Below are 15,631 nucleotides of genomic sequence, written 5' to 3' on the forward strand. Positions count from 1 at the left end.
GTTGGAACATATAGTGCAGTTATCCTGGATGACAGAGACGTAGGATAATTGAACCATTATGTTTGCTGATATGTTGATCACACATTGTCCATGCCAGTTAGTTTGTTGACTTGCAAAACAGAGGAGGAAAAACTATGCAAATAGATTAAATAATTAAGCAATGCAAGTTGATCTCATCACCATTCTTCCCCTTTACCTGTGCATGATGGCTTGATGAACAGTGCTTGACTATAAAAAGGGGATATATGCCTCTGTGAGATTATAACCATATATACATACAGTCATCCAGACAGCCAAGAGACCAAAAGAACCAGAGACTCTTCACAAGACAGCAGTCAAGACATCATGGCTCCATCACGAGGGACACAGATTTGTCATTCTAGAGGATGCCAGCTTTGGTGGCCACGGTCTAGACTGGAAAAATACAGATCTGCTCCATTAACCATCACTGAACCCATGGATACATTTGGAGTAGTCAGAATTTGGAACCACCGGTCACCTGAGCCCCATGGATATGTTTGTGAAAGCCAGGATTGGGACCCACTGGTCACCTGGCTCCATGAAAATGTTCGGAGAAGCCAGGATGTGACCTTCCGGTCATCTGGCGTTGCACCTCATTGAATTGTCATCTTTACCTCCTCTCTGTGTGTGCCACAGGTGGGGTAGTCGGCCCTGTAAACTCTGAATCAGAGCTGCTCTTATGAGTCAGAGGAAAGGTGAGACTCTGTAAATTTGCACCATCTTGGATATTGTGTTGGGACTGTTCTATGTGCTATTTGCCTGTTTTGTGGTTCAATAAACTGTGGCCATGCTGTTTTACCCTCACCCTGTGTTGTCTGAGTAGTATTAGGGGCACGGTAAAAGGAGAGCAGTTTTCGGCTAGTGGACTAGAGCACCCACTGACCCTGTGTCTGCACAGTATATTATTTGGATTTTGTGTGATATACAAACACAAAGTAGCAGGTATTTGTGAAATCTAAAGGAAATTATACATGGTTTTCTAAATATTTAAAAAATATAAATCTGAAAATAGTGATGTGCATTTGTATTCAGCTTCCCTGAGTCAATACTTTGTAGGACCACCTTTTGCTGACATTACTGCTGCAAGTTTTTTTGGGGTCTGTCTCTACAAGTTTTCCTTATTTAATGGCTGAAATATTTCCCTATTCTTCTTTGCAAACTAACTTGAGGTTGGATGGATGTGTTTGTGAACTGCAATTTTCAAGTCTTGCCACAGATTCTCAATGGGATTCAGGTCTGGACTGTGACTAGGCCATTCACACATATGAAAATGATTTGATCTAAACCATCCATTGTAGCTCTGGCAATATGTTTAACCCCTTCATGACCCAGGGTATTTTTGTTTTTTCGTTTTTCGATCCCCTCCTTCCCAGAGCCATAACTTTTTTATTTTTCCGTCAATATGGCCATGTGAAGGCTTATTTTTTGTGTGACGAGCTGTACTTTTGAAAACCATCATTGGTTTTAGCATGTCATGTACTAGAAAACAGGAAAAAAATTCCAAGTGTGGTGAAATTGCAAAAAAGTGCAATCCCACACTTGTTTTTTGTTTGGCTTTTTTGCTAGGTTCAGTAAATGCTAAAACTAACCTGCCATTTTGATTCTCCAGGTCATTACGAGTTCATAGACACTAAACATGTTTAGGTTATTTTTTATTTAAGTGGTGATCTGGGGTCAAGTGAGGGCTTATTTTTTGCGTGCCGAGCTGACGTTTTTAATTATACCATTTTGATGCAGATATGTTCTTTTGATCAGCCATTATTGCAGAAAAGGGTTGCAGAATGGTCAGAAAGGGGTTCAGGTTGTTGTCCTGCTAGAAGGTGATCCTACTCCCCAGTCTCAAGCCTTTTGCAGCCTCTAACAAGTTTTCCTCCTGGATTGTTCTGTGTTTACAGGTGCTTCTCACAAAATTAGAATAACATCAAAAAGTTATTTTATTTCAGTTCTTCAATACAAAAGGTGAAAGTTATATATTATATGTAAGCCATAATCATCAACATTAACAGAAATAAACACTTGAAATAGATCACTCTGTAATGGCTCTATATAATATGAGTTTCACTTTTTGTATTGAAGAACTGAAATAAATTAACTTTTTGATGATATTTTAATTTGGTCAAAAGCACCTGTACATTCATCCATCTTCCCATCACCTCTGACCAGCTTCCCTGTCCCTGCTGACGAAAAGCATCCCCACAGCATGAAGCTGCTGCCGCCATGTCTGACAGTGAGGATGGTGGTTTTAGGGGGATGTACAGTGTTAATTTTCAGCCACACATAATGTTTTGCATTTAGCCCAAAAAAGTTCTAACATAGCCAAAAATACTGAATACAAATGCATTTCCAAATTTTCAGATATATTTTTTAACAGAAAACCATGGAGATTTTTTTTTAAACTTCAGAAATACTTACTACTTTGTGTTGGTATATCATATAAAATCAAAATAAAATACATTAGATTTTGTGAAAGCATCGTGAAAAATAAAGAAAAGTTCACGGGGTATGAAAGCTTTCTTAGGGCACTGTATATGTATGTATGTTTGTGTGCACGTATATACAGTGGGTACGGAAAATATTCATACCCCTTTAAATTTTTCACTCTTTGTTTCATTGCAGCCCTTTGGTAAATTCAAAAAAGTTCATTTTTTGTCATTAATGTACACTCTGCACCCCATCTTAACTGAAAAAAACCCAGAAATATAGAATTTTTTGCAAATTTATTAAAAAATAAAAACTGAAATATCACATGGTCATAAGTATTCAGACCCTTTGCTCAGTATTGAGTAGAAGCATCTTTTTGAGATAGTACAGCCATAAGTCTTCTTGGGAATAATGCAGAGACTTGGATTTCCATGACAGACAGAGGCGGCGACCAATGAATATCCGTGACAGACAGAAGGACAGACAGACAGAAAGACGGAAGTGACCCTTAGACTTAGACAATTATATAGTAGATAGAGCTCAAGTTCTTTTCCATTTTTCATTGTTTCACTTGTCTTTTCCTCCCTTTTTTCCAGAGCATTCACTTTTTTAGTTTTCTGTCTACATCACCGTAATTTTTGCTGTTTTTCTTTTTTTTTGGGTGGGGGGTTTATGACATTAATTTAGCTATAAAAATTATCTTGCCACTTTCTTGTATAGGTCAGTATAGTAATAGAGATACTGAAATATTTACATTATGTATATGTACAGTGGGGCAAAAAAGTATTTAGTCAGTCAGCAATAGTGCAAGTTCCACCACTTAAAAAGATGAGAGGCGTCTGTAATTTACATCATAGGTAGACCTCAACTATGGGAGACAAACTGAGAAAAAAAATCCAGAAAATCACATTGTCTGTTTTTTTAACATTTTATTTGCATATTATGGTGAAAAATAAGTATTTGGTCAGAAACAAAATTTCATCTCAATACTTTGTAATATATCCTTTGTTGGCAATGACAGAGGTCAAACGTTTTCTGTAAGTCTTCACAAGGTTGCCACATACTGTTGTTGGTATGTTGGCCCATTCCTCCATGCAGATCTCCTCTAGAGCAGTGATGTTTTTGGCTTTTCGCTTGGCAACACGGACTTTCAACTCCCTCCAAAGGTTTTCTATAGGGTTGAGATCTGGAGACTGGCTAGGCCACTCCAGGACCTTGAAATGCTTCTTACGAAGCCACTCCTTCATTGCCCTGGCGGTGTGCTTTGGATCATTGTCATGTTGAAAGACCCAGCCACGTTTCATCTTCAATGCCCTTGCTGATGGAAGGAGGTTTGCACTCAAAATCTCACGATACATGACCCCATTCATTCTTTCATGTACCCGGATCAGTCGTCCTGGCCCTTTTGCAGAGAAACAGCCCCAAAGCATGATGTTTCCACCACCATGCTTTACAGTAGGTATGGTGTTTGATGGATGCAACTCAGTATTCTTTTTCCTCCAAACACGACAAGTTGTGTTTCTACCAAACAGTTCCAGTTTGGTTTCATCAGACCATAGAACATTCTCCCAAAACTCCTCTGGATCATCCAAATGCTCTCTAGCAAACTTCAGACGGGCCCGGACATGTACTGGCTTAAGCAGTGGGACACGTCTGGCACTGCAGAATCTGAGTCCATGGTGGCGTAGTGTGTTACTTATGGTAGGCCTTGTTACATTGGTCCCAGCTCTCTGCAGTTCATTCACTAGGTCCCCCCGCGTGGTTCTGGGATTTTTGCTCACCGTTCTTGTGATCATTCTGACCCCACGGGGTGGGATTTTGCGTGGAGCCCCAGATCGAGGGAGATTATCAGTGGTCTTGTATGTCTTCCATTTTCTAATTATTGCTCCCACTGTTGATTTCTTCACTCCAAGCTGGTTGGCTATTGCAGATTCAGTCTTCCCAGCCTGGTGCAGGGCTACAATTTTGTTTCTGGTGTCCTTTGACCGCTCTTTGGTCTTCACCATAGTGGAGTTTGGAGTCAGACTGTTTGAGGGTGTGCACAGGTGTCTTTTTATACTGATAACAAGTTTAAACAGGTGCCATTACTACAGGTAATGAGTGGAGGAAAGAGGAGACTCTTAAAGAAGTTACAGGTCTGTGAGAGCCAGAAATCTTGATTGTTTGTTTTTGACCAAATACTTATTTTCCACCATAATATGCAAATAAAATGTTAAAAAAACAGACAATGTGATTTTCTGGATTTTTTTTTCTCAGTTTGTCTCCCATAGTTGAGGTCTACCTATGATGTAAATTACAGACGCCTCTCATCTTTTTGAGTGGTGGAACTTGCACTATTGCTGACTGACTAAATACTTTTTTGCCCCACTGTATATAATGTGTGTACAGTGGGTACGGAAAGTATTCAGACCCCTTTACATTTTTCACTCTTTGTTTTATTGCAGCCATTTGGTAAAATTTAAAAAAGTTAATTTTTTCTCATTAATGTACTCTCGGCACCCCATCTTGACTGAAAAAAACAGAAATGTAGTAATTTTTGCAAATTTATTAAAAAAGCAAAACTGAAATATCACATGGACATAAGTATTCAGACCCTTTGCTCAGTATTGAGCAGAAGCACCTTTTGAGCTAGTACAGCCACGAGTCTTCTTGGGAATGATGCAACAAGTTTTTCACACCTGGATTTGGGGATCATCTTTCATTCTTCCTTGCTGATTCTCTCCAGTTCCGTCGGGTTGGATGGCAAATTTGGTGGACAGCCAATTTCAGGTCTCTCCAGATATGATCAATTGGGTTTAGGTCAGGGCTCTAGCTGGGCCAGTCAAGAATGGTCACAGTTGTTCTGAAGCCACTCATTTGTTATTTCATCTGTGTGCTTAGGGTCATTGTCTTGTTGGAAGGTGATCCTTCAGCCAAGTCTGAGGTTCAGAGCACTCTGGAAGAGGTTTTCATCCAGAATATCTCTGTACTTGGCAGCATTCATGTTTCCTTCAATGACAACCAGTCGTCCTGTCCCTGCAGCTGAAAAACACCCCCGTAGCATGATGCTGCCACCACCCTGTTTCACTGTTGGGATTGTATTGGGCAGGTGACTAGCAGTGCCTGGTTTTCTCCACACATACAGTTTAGAATTATCACCAAAAAGGTCTATCTTCATCTCATCATAACAGAGAATCTTATTTCTCATAGTCTGGGAGTCCTTCATGTGTTTTTACCAAACTCTATGCGGGCTTTCATATGTCTTGCAATGAGGAGAGGCTTCCATCGGGCCATAAATGCTCGACTGCTGGAGGGCTGCAGTGATAGTTGACTTTGTGGAACTTTCTCCCATCTCCCTACTGCACCTCTGGAGCTCAGCCACAGTGGTCTTGGGGTTCTTATTTACCTCTCTCAACAAAGCTCTTCTCCCACGACGGCTCAGTTTGGCTGGACGGCCAGGTCTAGGAAGACTTCTGGTGGTCCCAAACTTCTTCCATTTAAGGATTATGGAGGCCACTGTGCTCTTAGGAACCTTGAATACTGCAGAAATACTGTTGTAACCTTGGCCAGATCTGCGCCTTGCCACAATTCTGTCTCTGAGCTTCATGGCCAGTTCTTTTGACCTCATGATTCTCATTTGGTCTAACATGCACTGTGAGCTGTGAGGTCTTATATAGACAGGTGTGTACCTTTCCAAATCAAGTCCTATCAGTTTAATTAAACACAGCTGGACTCCAATGAAGGAGTAGAACCATTACAAGGAGGATCACAAGGAAATGGACAGCATGTGACTTAAATATGGGTGTCTGAGCAAAGGGTCTGAATACTTATGACCATGTGATATTTCTGTTATTCTTTATTAATAAATTTGCAAAAATTTCTAAATTTCTGTTTTTTTCAGTCAAGATGGGGTGCAGAGTGTACATTAATGTGAAAAAAATGAACTTTTTTAAATTTACCAAATGGCTGCAATGAAACAAAAAGTGAAAAATTTAAATGGGCCTGAATACTTTCCGTACCCACTGTATGTATATATGTATGTATATAAATCACATTGTATGATTTTTAAATATGCCATGTAACAAAATTCAACTTAAATTAAGTATTTCATCACATACCAACCAGCAAGAAATCTGTCTCTCACAGAACTGTTAATTTTTCATTAAGAAGACCTCCTACTCTGCACTCATTACCTGTATTAACTGTACCTATTTGAACTTGTTATCTGTATAAAGGACACTTGTCCACACACTAAATTAATCACACTCTAACCTCTCCACCATGGCCAAAACCAAAGAACTATCTAAGGACACCAGGGACAAAATTATAGACCTGCACAAGGCTGGGATGGGCTACAAGACAATAAAAAAGAAGCTTGGTGAGAAGGCAAGAACTGTTGGCACAATTATTAGAAAATGGAAGAAGCACAAGATGACTGTCAACTTTGCTCGGTCTGGGGCTCCATGCAAGATCTCGCCTTGTGGGGTAAGGATGATTCTGAGAAAGATCAGGAATCAGCCCAGAGCTACATGTGAGGACCTGGCCAATGACCTGAAGAGAGCTGAGACTACAGTGTCAAACATTACCATTAGTAACACACTACGCTTTTGTGGATTAAAATCCTGCAGGGTACTCAAGGTCCCCCTGTTCACGCCAGCACATGTCCAGGCCCATTTGAAGTTCGCCAATGACCATTTGGATGATCCAGAGGAGACATGGGAGAAGGTTATGTGGTCAGAGGAGAACATAATAGAATCTTTTGGTATCAGCTCCACTCATTGTGTTTGCAGGAAGAAGACGGATGAGTACAACCACAAGAACACCGTCTCAACTGTGAAGCATGGTCGAGGAAACAGCATACTTTGGGGGTGCTTTTCTGCAAAGGGGATAGGACAACTGCACAATATTGAAGGGAGGATGGATGGGGTAATGTATGGTGAGATTTTGGCCAACAACCTCCTTCCCTCAGTAAGAGCATTGAAGATGGTTGTGGCTGGGTCTTCCAGCATAATAATAACCTGAAACACACAGGGCAACTAAGCAGTGGCTCTGTAATAAGCATTTCAAGGTCCTGGCGTGGCCTAGACCTCAACCCAATAGAACATTTTGGAGGGAGCTGAAACTCAATGTTGCCCAGAGACAGCCCTGAAACCTGAAAGATCTGGGGAAGACCTGTATAGAGGTGTGGGCCAAAATCCCTGCTGCAGTGTGTGCAGACTTGGTCAAGAACTACAGGAAACGTCTGATCTCTGTAATTGCAAACCAAGGTTTCTGTACCAAATATTAAGTTCTGTTTTTCTATGTATCAAACACCGTATATTCTCGTGTATAAGCTGAGACTTTCAGCACTTTTTTTTGTGCTGAAAACGCCCCCCCTCGGCTTATACACGAGTCATTGTCCCAAGAGGTCGGTGGGTGAGGGGGAGCGGCAGGAGCCGGCGGCTGTCACATCATACTCACGCACTCCTCACGTGATCGCTGCAAGTCCTCCCTGCATCTCTCTGTTGTCCCGGAACAGAAGCTTCTTCCTGTGTTCAGCGGTCACGTGGTACCACTCATTAAAGTAATGAATATGGACACGTCTCCACTCCCATAGGCGTGGAGCGCATATTCATTACTTTAATGAGCGGTGCCACGTGACAACTGAACACAGGAAGAAGCTGTCAGTCCCAGGACAACAGAGAGATGTAGAGATGTGCAGTGACAGCGCGAGCAGGGTGAGGAGAACAGGGGGAGCCGAGCGGAACCATTCATACAACAAGGGGAGGACGGAGGAGCCATGCACACAACAGGGGGAGGATGGAGAAGCCATGCATACAACAGGGGGGAGGATGGAGGAGCCATGCATACAACAGGGGGAAGATGGAGGAGGAGCCATGCATACAACAGGGGGAAGATGGAGGAGCCATGCATACAACAGGGGGAGGACAGAGGAGCCATGCATACAACAAGGGTAGGACGGAGGAGCCATGCATACAACAGGGGGAGGACAGAGGAGCCATGCATACAACAGGGGGATGATGGAGGAGCCATGCATACAACAGGGGGAAGATGGAGGAGCCATGCATACAACAGGGGGAGGACAGAGGAGCCATGCATACAACAAGGGTAGGACTGAGGAGCCATGCATACAACAGGGGGAAGATGGAGGAGCCATGCATACAACAGGGGGAGGACAGAGGAGCCATGCATACAACAAGGGTAAGACTGAGGAGCCATGCATACAACAGGGGGAAGATGGAGGAGCCATGCATGCAACATGGGGAGGACGGAGGATGAGGAGACCATGCATACCAGGCTGATACTCGAGTCAATAAGCTTACCCAGTTTTCCATGGCAAAATTAGGTGCCTTGGCTTATACTCGGGTCGGCTTATACTCGAGTATATACGGTACTTATTTAAAGCAGTAAAATGCAATTAATGATGTAAAAATCATACAATGTGTTTTTTTTAAAGATTTTGTCTCTCACAGTAGAAGTGTACCTGCGATAAACATTACAGACCTTTCCTTTCTTTGTATGTAGGAAAACTTGCAAAATCGGCAGAGTATCAAATACTTTTTCCCCCCTGTACTTATATTCACATTTATGCATATACGTATTTATAGTGAGTGAAGGTAAAGAACCCACCTGTTTCTTAAGTAACGCATAAAGTCAGGGTGCAGGATCTTAAAATGTTCTGTTGTCAGGTTCGTCCCAAAATATTTGGCAGGGCTATAGACATAAAAAAGAAGGGGGTTAAACTATGGTTATAATAAATGCATGATGGGAGAAAATCCCTCTATTTTTATCTTTTCTGTTGTTTCTTCATTTTTAATAAATAACTACAGTAATAAAAAAAACATCTTTTAGTGAGGTTTAATTACATTTAGGTGGTTTGCACCTTGGCCCCCTGTCACTACAATTTTTTCTAATTTCTTACTTGATATTAGGCTCCTCCTGCAGGATTTTACCTCTCGGGAGAATGATGACCCCCTTTTACCAAATCCTGATAGTTCCACTATTAATATAGTCAAATGGAGAGGTAAAATCAACAAGAAGTTCCACAGCACTTTACAGACATCGGCACTGTCCTCATTGGGGCTCACAATCTAAATTCACTATCGGTGTGTCCTACTGTGGGAGAAACCCACACAAACTCCTTGGTGGGACTTGAACCCAGGGCAGAGTAACGTGCTAACCAATGAGCCACAGAAAAGAATCAAACATGGCCACTTCTACATTGAGCTGTATAGACAGTGCAGGGAATACTATACTGGGGCATCTGGGCTCAATTTCTTTCTATGTCTGTGGTTTGGCATTGATATTGGTGTCATTTTCAGATTCTTTATTAGAAACAATCAGCAAGGTTGTTACCAGACTGCACCAAAACTCAACATCTAACCTCTTGTCTGAGCTAAAATGTTGTAATTGAAAGGTTAGATTTTCCTAAATGGTCACTAGAATAGGGTGACATGCCTGGGAAGATTTCAGCTCTGAAGACTCCACAGTTGTGAATGAATGCAACTCTGGAGTATAACACAGACTGAAATTAGGGATAAGTAATGTGAAGCATTTAAAATGTCTGCTCCACTTACAGGAAATCCAGTTGTACATTATTAAAATTACTGTACTTACTCTCTTCCTTTGTCTCTTCCTTTATCGATGATGCTGTTGGTGAGAGCTCCTAACACTATTAAATAGTCTCTGTTGTGATCTGGTAAAACGACATAGCGTGTTTCCTGTGGATAATAAGGTTTATAGTTGAATGACAAGTAAACCACAATATTTACTGAGTGGCTCCACGGAGAACTCAAGTGACACTCTCTCCAAATTAGTGATGAGAGTGGACAGATGGGTCCATATGACAAGCCCTCATTCTGTGATCAGAATTTTCAGACATAAGTCTTTGAATATCCTGGCAACACACGCTATACCACTTCTGGTTATGCACACAAGTGGGGCCCATAGTAACATTTAGAGGTATAACTTGAAGTATTGTCCCCACAAATGTGTCTGATTGTGATAGCTTGGTCGGCTGTTACTGCAACTTCTGCATAACCTAAGGTTCCACCCCTGCTTACAATACTTTACTAGTACTACTCCATTAGTGGTTCCCCATGCCTATTTTAATATCATATGCTCCTTTCGTCACAGTTGGACACCATCTGAGACAAAGTTCTCCCCTTTTCTCATGGACGGTATACCACACACAGTAAAATATGCTACAAAATAAGTATTTCAATAGGGATCACATTAATCACAGGGATCACAGAAATCCTAGTGGGCAGAGCAAAGTCGTCTAGTATAGTTAATTATATAATGTGGTTTGCATGAGGGAACTAGGGAGGGCGAGCTCAAATAGTAAAGTTTGAGGTCCGTACCGAACACCTAGTGTCCGTGCACAGAACCCGAACAAGGACTTCTCCCTGAAGTCCATGTTACTGTTTGGGTTTGGCAGCCCAAACATTCAGCATTTCCCATGCTGTCATCTGTGTGACAGTGCGAGAAACACCATCTCTGATCGGCGGTAAGTTTACCGCCGGTCAGAGCACTGCGGTTCCCTCACTGTCATACAGATGACAGCATGTGAGTCATCAGCTGTGACAGGCAGTAAAAAGGTTACCGATGGTCACAAGCTCTGACTGATGAAAGTACTACTCACATCATTCTACGCCTGGTCTCGCTGATGGCAGCGAGATCAGACGTACAATAATGAGAGTATTCGTCCGTTGGCAGCTGTGCAACAAATAAACAAAATAAAAAAATGCTCAGTGTCTGCTGGAATCATGGCTGAATGGTCGCATCATGGCTGAATGGTCGCATCATGCCACCACTCAGCCATTCAATCAAGATGTACCTGAGTTGGCCTCTTCATGGAACAAATGGATTGTCATCGGACAAGTGAAGAATATAGTATTTTATTATTTTTAATCTTACAGTAATAAATGGGTAAAAGAGGGTGGTGAGTGTTTATTTCAAATAAGCGGTAAGGTTACTTCTTGTGGAGAGTGACATACCAGCTCTGGCTTGTGAAGGTAAGGAGGCTTAGTCGCCGTGCAATGGTCCTCTGGGAAATTTAATATGCAAATTGCCTCTTCAGAGAAAAAGAGGACTTGAACTCTATAGCGCCACCTGTTGGAAGTAGCGATCCTACAAGTCACAATCAACCCTTTAACATGAGCAATGACCACCGGTGGATGCCGCGCCAGGGCCACACATTCCCTATAGGATCCAAGATCCGCATTTATACCACTCAAGGGGTTGGAACACTACAACCAACTACTAACTATAACCTGATCCTTATGTACTTGGTACAGTATTTTAGTGCAACTTGCCACAGGCTACTTGTGTCCACAGGACATTACCTATACAAGTGAACGGTTACTGATGAAGGTCCAATAGTGACCAAAACATTTTTTTGTTACTACATTGTAGACAACATTAAAATTTTTCCTTGATCACATTAAGTTGAGTGCCGAGTTTTCTGATACAATCACCAGTAAATCACAGACATACCATGTTTGGACTCTAAAGAACGATAAAATCACAGGGGTAAAAATATTGCCAATATCGTTGGCCTGTGAGCTTCTGGACCAAAGATATGGAAAAAAGGAGTTTTCAATAACTTTCAAAATAGGTGTATCTCCAAGGAAACAGCCCTCATGTGAGGTCAGCCAAAGTGGGAGTCCCTAAGTTTATGGCCGAACCATAAAACAAGAATGTCCATTTTGGGACGCATTCAGAGCCAGAGAACCAGCTAAGAACACCATGCTAGGGTACTGAATCACTCGTTTGGGAACACTCCACCCATTTATCGACACATAATACCTGTAACTGAGAATTAGTAAGTTTCTCATTTTTATTCCTTTTATTTTTATAACTGTTTGCACATATTTGTATTTTGTCTCATTTGTAATATCTTTTGTAACTTTTGTAAACACTGCCTATTTTTTCTAGGGTAAACGTATAAATTTGCTAGCTTCATTCTTTTTGCTCTATGATCGAACCGACACGTACTCCGGCCAAATTCACGCTACCTGGGGTTGGTTTCTGACCCAATTTCGACCTGGTAACGGACCAGCTTATATCTAAAGAGGAACTGGTGGCAGCATAGCGTTTTGGTGTTATTAAGGGATCCTGGCAGTGACAGACCGGAGGATAATATATGTACTCCCAGCCTGGGACTGGGGATATATACCGTCATCACTGCAGAGTGCCCCGATAACAGTACGTGACAGGGCAGCCTCTCCGATGACGACTTATCCTAGGTGTAGTACCCTGAATGACCTGAGGGTAAGTGGGGCACCAGAGAGTTGCAAATGCAAGTTGATAAACTGAACTGGAACTGAAAAGTGGTCTTCCTGACATTCACTAAATGCTAAACCTGACCTGCCATTATGAATCTCCAGGTCATTACGAGATCGTAGATATAGATAATAAACATGTCTAGGTTCATTTTTAGTTAAGAGGTGAAAAACAAATTCAAAGTTCGTAAAAAAAAAAGTCGAGATTTTTCATGACCTGGGGCTGGGTGAAGGCTTATTTTTTGTGTGCCGAGATTATGTTTTTATTGATACCATTTTGGTGTAGATAAGATATTTTGATCTCCCGTTATTGTATTTTAATGAAATGTTGCGGTGACCAAAAAACCCCCGTAATTCTGGCAATATGATTTTTTTTTTGTTACACCGTTTACAGATTGAATTTTTTTTTTTTAATATTGATAGATCAGATGATTCTGAACGCGGCGATAACAAATACGTGTATTCTTTTTTATTGTTTTACTTTGAATGGGGTAAAAGGGGGGAGATTTAAACATTTATATTTTTTTAATAATTTTTAAAAAACTTTTTTTAACTTTCTACTAGCTTTAATAGTCTCCATGGGAGACTGGAAGCTGTGATCTTCTGATCGCTTGTACTACACACACAGCAGGGCTCCAGCCCTGCTCTGAGTAGTAGAAATGCTCACTTGCTATGAGCGCCGGCCACTGGGCTCCCTTTTTTCACTTGCCCTGGTGCTGTGGCAAGTGGGATAATATTTGTGGGGTTGATGTCAGCTTTGTAATGTCAGCTGACATCAAGTCCAAGGGTTAGTAATGCAGAGGCGTCTATAAGACACCCCCATTACTAACCCCATTGGAGAAAATTAAAAAAAGACACACACATTAAAAAAATCCTTTATTTGAAATAAATACTGCCCACCCTCTTTTACCCATTTATTACCGCAAAATTAAAAATAATAAAACAACGTATTCCTCACCTGTCTGACAACAATCTATTTTGTCCCACGAAGAGGCCAACTCAGCTCCATCTGGATTTCATTGTTGAGCAGTGGAATGATGCAACCTCTCAGCCATAAATCCAGGAGACACTGAGCTGAGCCTGAGAACTCAACTACAGTGCCAAGCTCTGACGTCAAAATGTGACCAGATTTCTCAGGCTGAGCTTAGTGTCTCCTGGATTCACAATCACATCATTCCACTGCTCAGCCACGCACTCCAGATGTAACAGAGTTGGCCTCTTCATGAGTGCATGTGCGCCTGCAGACACCTGTGGACACTGACATCTGGTGCATCTTTCAGGACCACAGCATGTCAATTCCTCTGGTAGTCTCTGCAACAGAAATTTAAGCAATAGAATGTATTGAATGCTGTAAATGTGCATGGTTCATTGAATGGCATGCAGATTTGCCTGCGTTTTGGAAGCGGCGAAAATATGCTGCGTTCAAAACACTGCTACATCCGGATCGTGGGCACATAGTCTTAGGGTGACTCTTTTAGTGTGTTGTTAAGATACCTATTATCAAACTACAGCTAACAATGCTAACCCGTGTGCATATCTTACCGGTGTTCTAGGAACTGCCTTGAATCCATGTTTGCCATATGCATATAACGAGTTCATCAATGTATTTGTAGAGAAAGAAAAAAATGAAGTTCGGTTGCCAACGTCCTTCTCAAAACCTTTTGTAATGGCGCCATTCATCCTGCAAGATTAGCCAATAACTAGAAGATGAGAAAGGCATCATTTATGGTCTCCTTGTTGGATTATTTTCACATGAAGCTACACCATACCTGAAGACATAGTCGTGGGAATCAATCTCTTGTCCCATTCCGGATCCATTTAAAATGCCACCATTGCCCACCACGGCGCATCGAATACAAGGTGACTGTTCTCGCCAAGTGTCAAACATGTAGGCATTACCCGTAGAGTTCAGCAGATTCAGAGTTTTATTAATTACTGGTGAAATATATACAAGAACATATTAGGTGAACAGTTTCCATCAGGGTGACTGCCATGACTTTGTGTTACATGGGTAGATTATTGCTTTAGGAAGTAAAGGATCACCTCAAAATTTATGATTTGGGAGTTTTAAGTAACGTGTGAGGCCTTTGATAAATACTACTAGAGTAGATGTCAATTTTGGAGCATCTTAATCACAGTTTCAGATCTTTGTGATGCTTTAAATGTAGACATAGAACATACGGTCTATGGAATTAGTAAGAAGCTTACTCTCCCAGGTGACTCCCATCCATCCTTGAGCTCCACTGTATTTCTTAAGTCTTTCGTATTCTGACTCTTGAGCATGTTTCTTCCACTGTAAAACTGGAATTTTTTCCAAAAACATATTTTGGAACTCCTTGCTCCGGAGCTTATCTCTTATGCGGTTTGGACATTTCTGTGGAGATATGAAGGTAAAGAACACATTGATTAGGCATAGAGGTTGTCCAAAGCTTTCTTCAAAATTCTATATTTTTTAAGTATCATTGTTTGACACCCATATATTTCCCAACTATTCCTTTCTTGAAGACATTCTCTTAAGCCTGGCCTAAACAATGAGCTTTATATTCTTTGAGCAGTAGGCTGTTATCTGACCCCCAGACAAAAGTAGGAAGAACTTCTCATATAGAGGCTCATAGTATAAGAAACCTTTGTTGGCTATGACTTAACATGGCTGATTGGAAGATCCTTGAGTTGTGCATGCGAAGATTGGGTTGACAATGTTGTCAGAAAATACAAAACATAATCCAAAGTGGTTGTCTATGTTTGTCCACTTAGAAGAGTTTAAAGATTTGTTTGCTGCTTCCCATTGGTGATATCAACTAGTCGTCATGGGGCCTTTTTTACCAAAATTTGATTGTGGTCTTTATTAACATAAATTGTGACCATGTAATACTATGACAAGCCCTACAAAGCTACTGTTACCAATCTGGCTAATAGCAGATGCT

General features: G+C 41.3%; 1 protein-coding gene across 3 annotated transcripts in view; it reads right to left on the reverse strand.

Annotated features, from left to right (window-relative positions):
- Positions 1 to 15,631, reverse strand: part of LOC138664249 (alpha-N-acetylgalactosaminide alpha-2,6-sialyltransferase 2-like) — a 65,865-nt gene that overhangs the window by 19,065 nt on the left and 31,169 nt on the right. For all 3 annotated transcript variants that reach the window (XM_069750775.1, XM_069750776.1, XM_069750777.1), the window contains exons 3-7: positions 14,916 to 15,081; positions 14,477 to 14,642; positions 14,250 to 14,388; positions 10,039 to 10,142; positions 9,052 to 9,135 (exon numbers count right to left, since the gene is read on the reverse strand). In XM_069750775.1, the coding sequence (XP_069606876.1) occupies positions 9,052 to 9,135; positions 10,039 to 10,142; positions 14,250 to 14,388; positions 14,477 to 14,642; positions 14,916 to 15,081 (659 nt within the window). The remainder of the gene's footprint in view (positions 1 to 9,051; positions 9,136 to 10,038; positions 10,143 to 14,249; positions 14,389 to 14,476; positions 14,643 to 14,915; positions 15,082 to 15,631) is intronic.

Source organism: Ranitomeya imitator, chromosome 2 (genome assembly GCF_032444005.1).
Source record: "Ranitomeya imitator isolate aRanImi1 chromosome 2, aRanImi1.pri, whole genome shotgun sequence".
Lineage (NCBI taxonomy): Eukaryota > Metazoa > Chordata > Amphibia > Anura > Dendrobatidae > Ranitomeya > Ranitomeya imitator.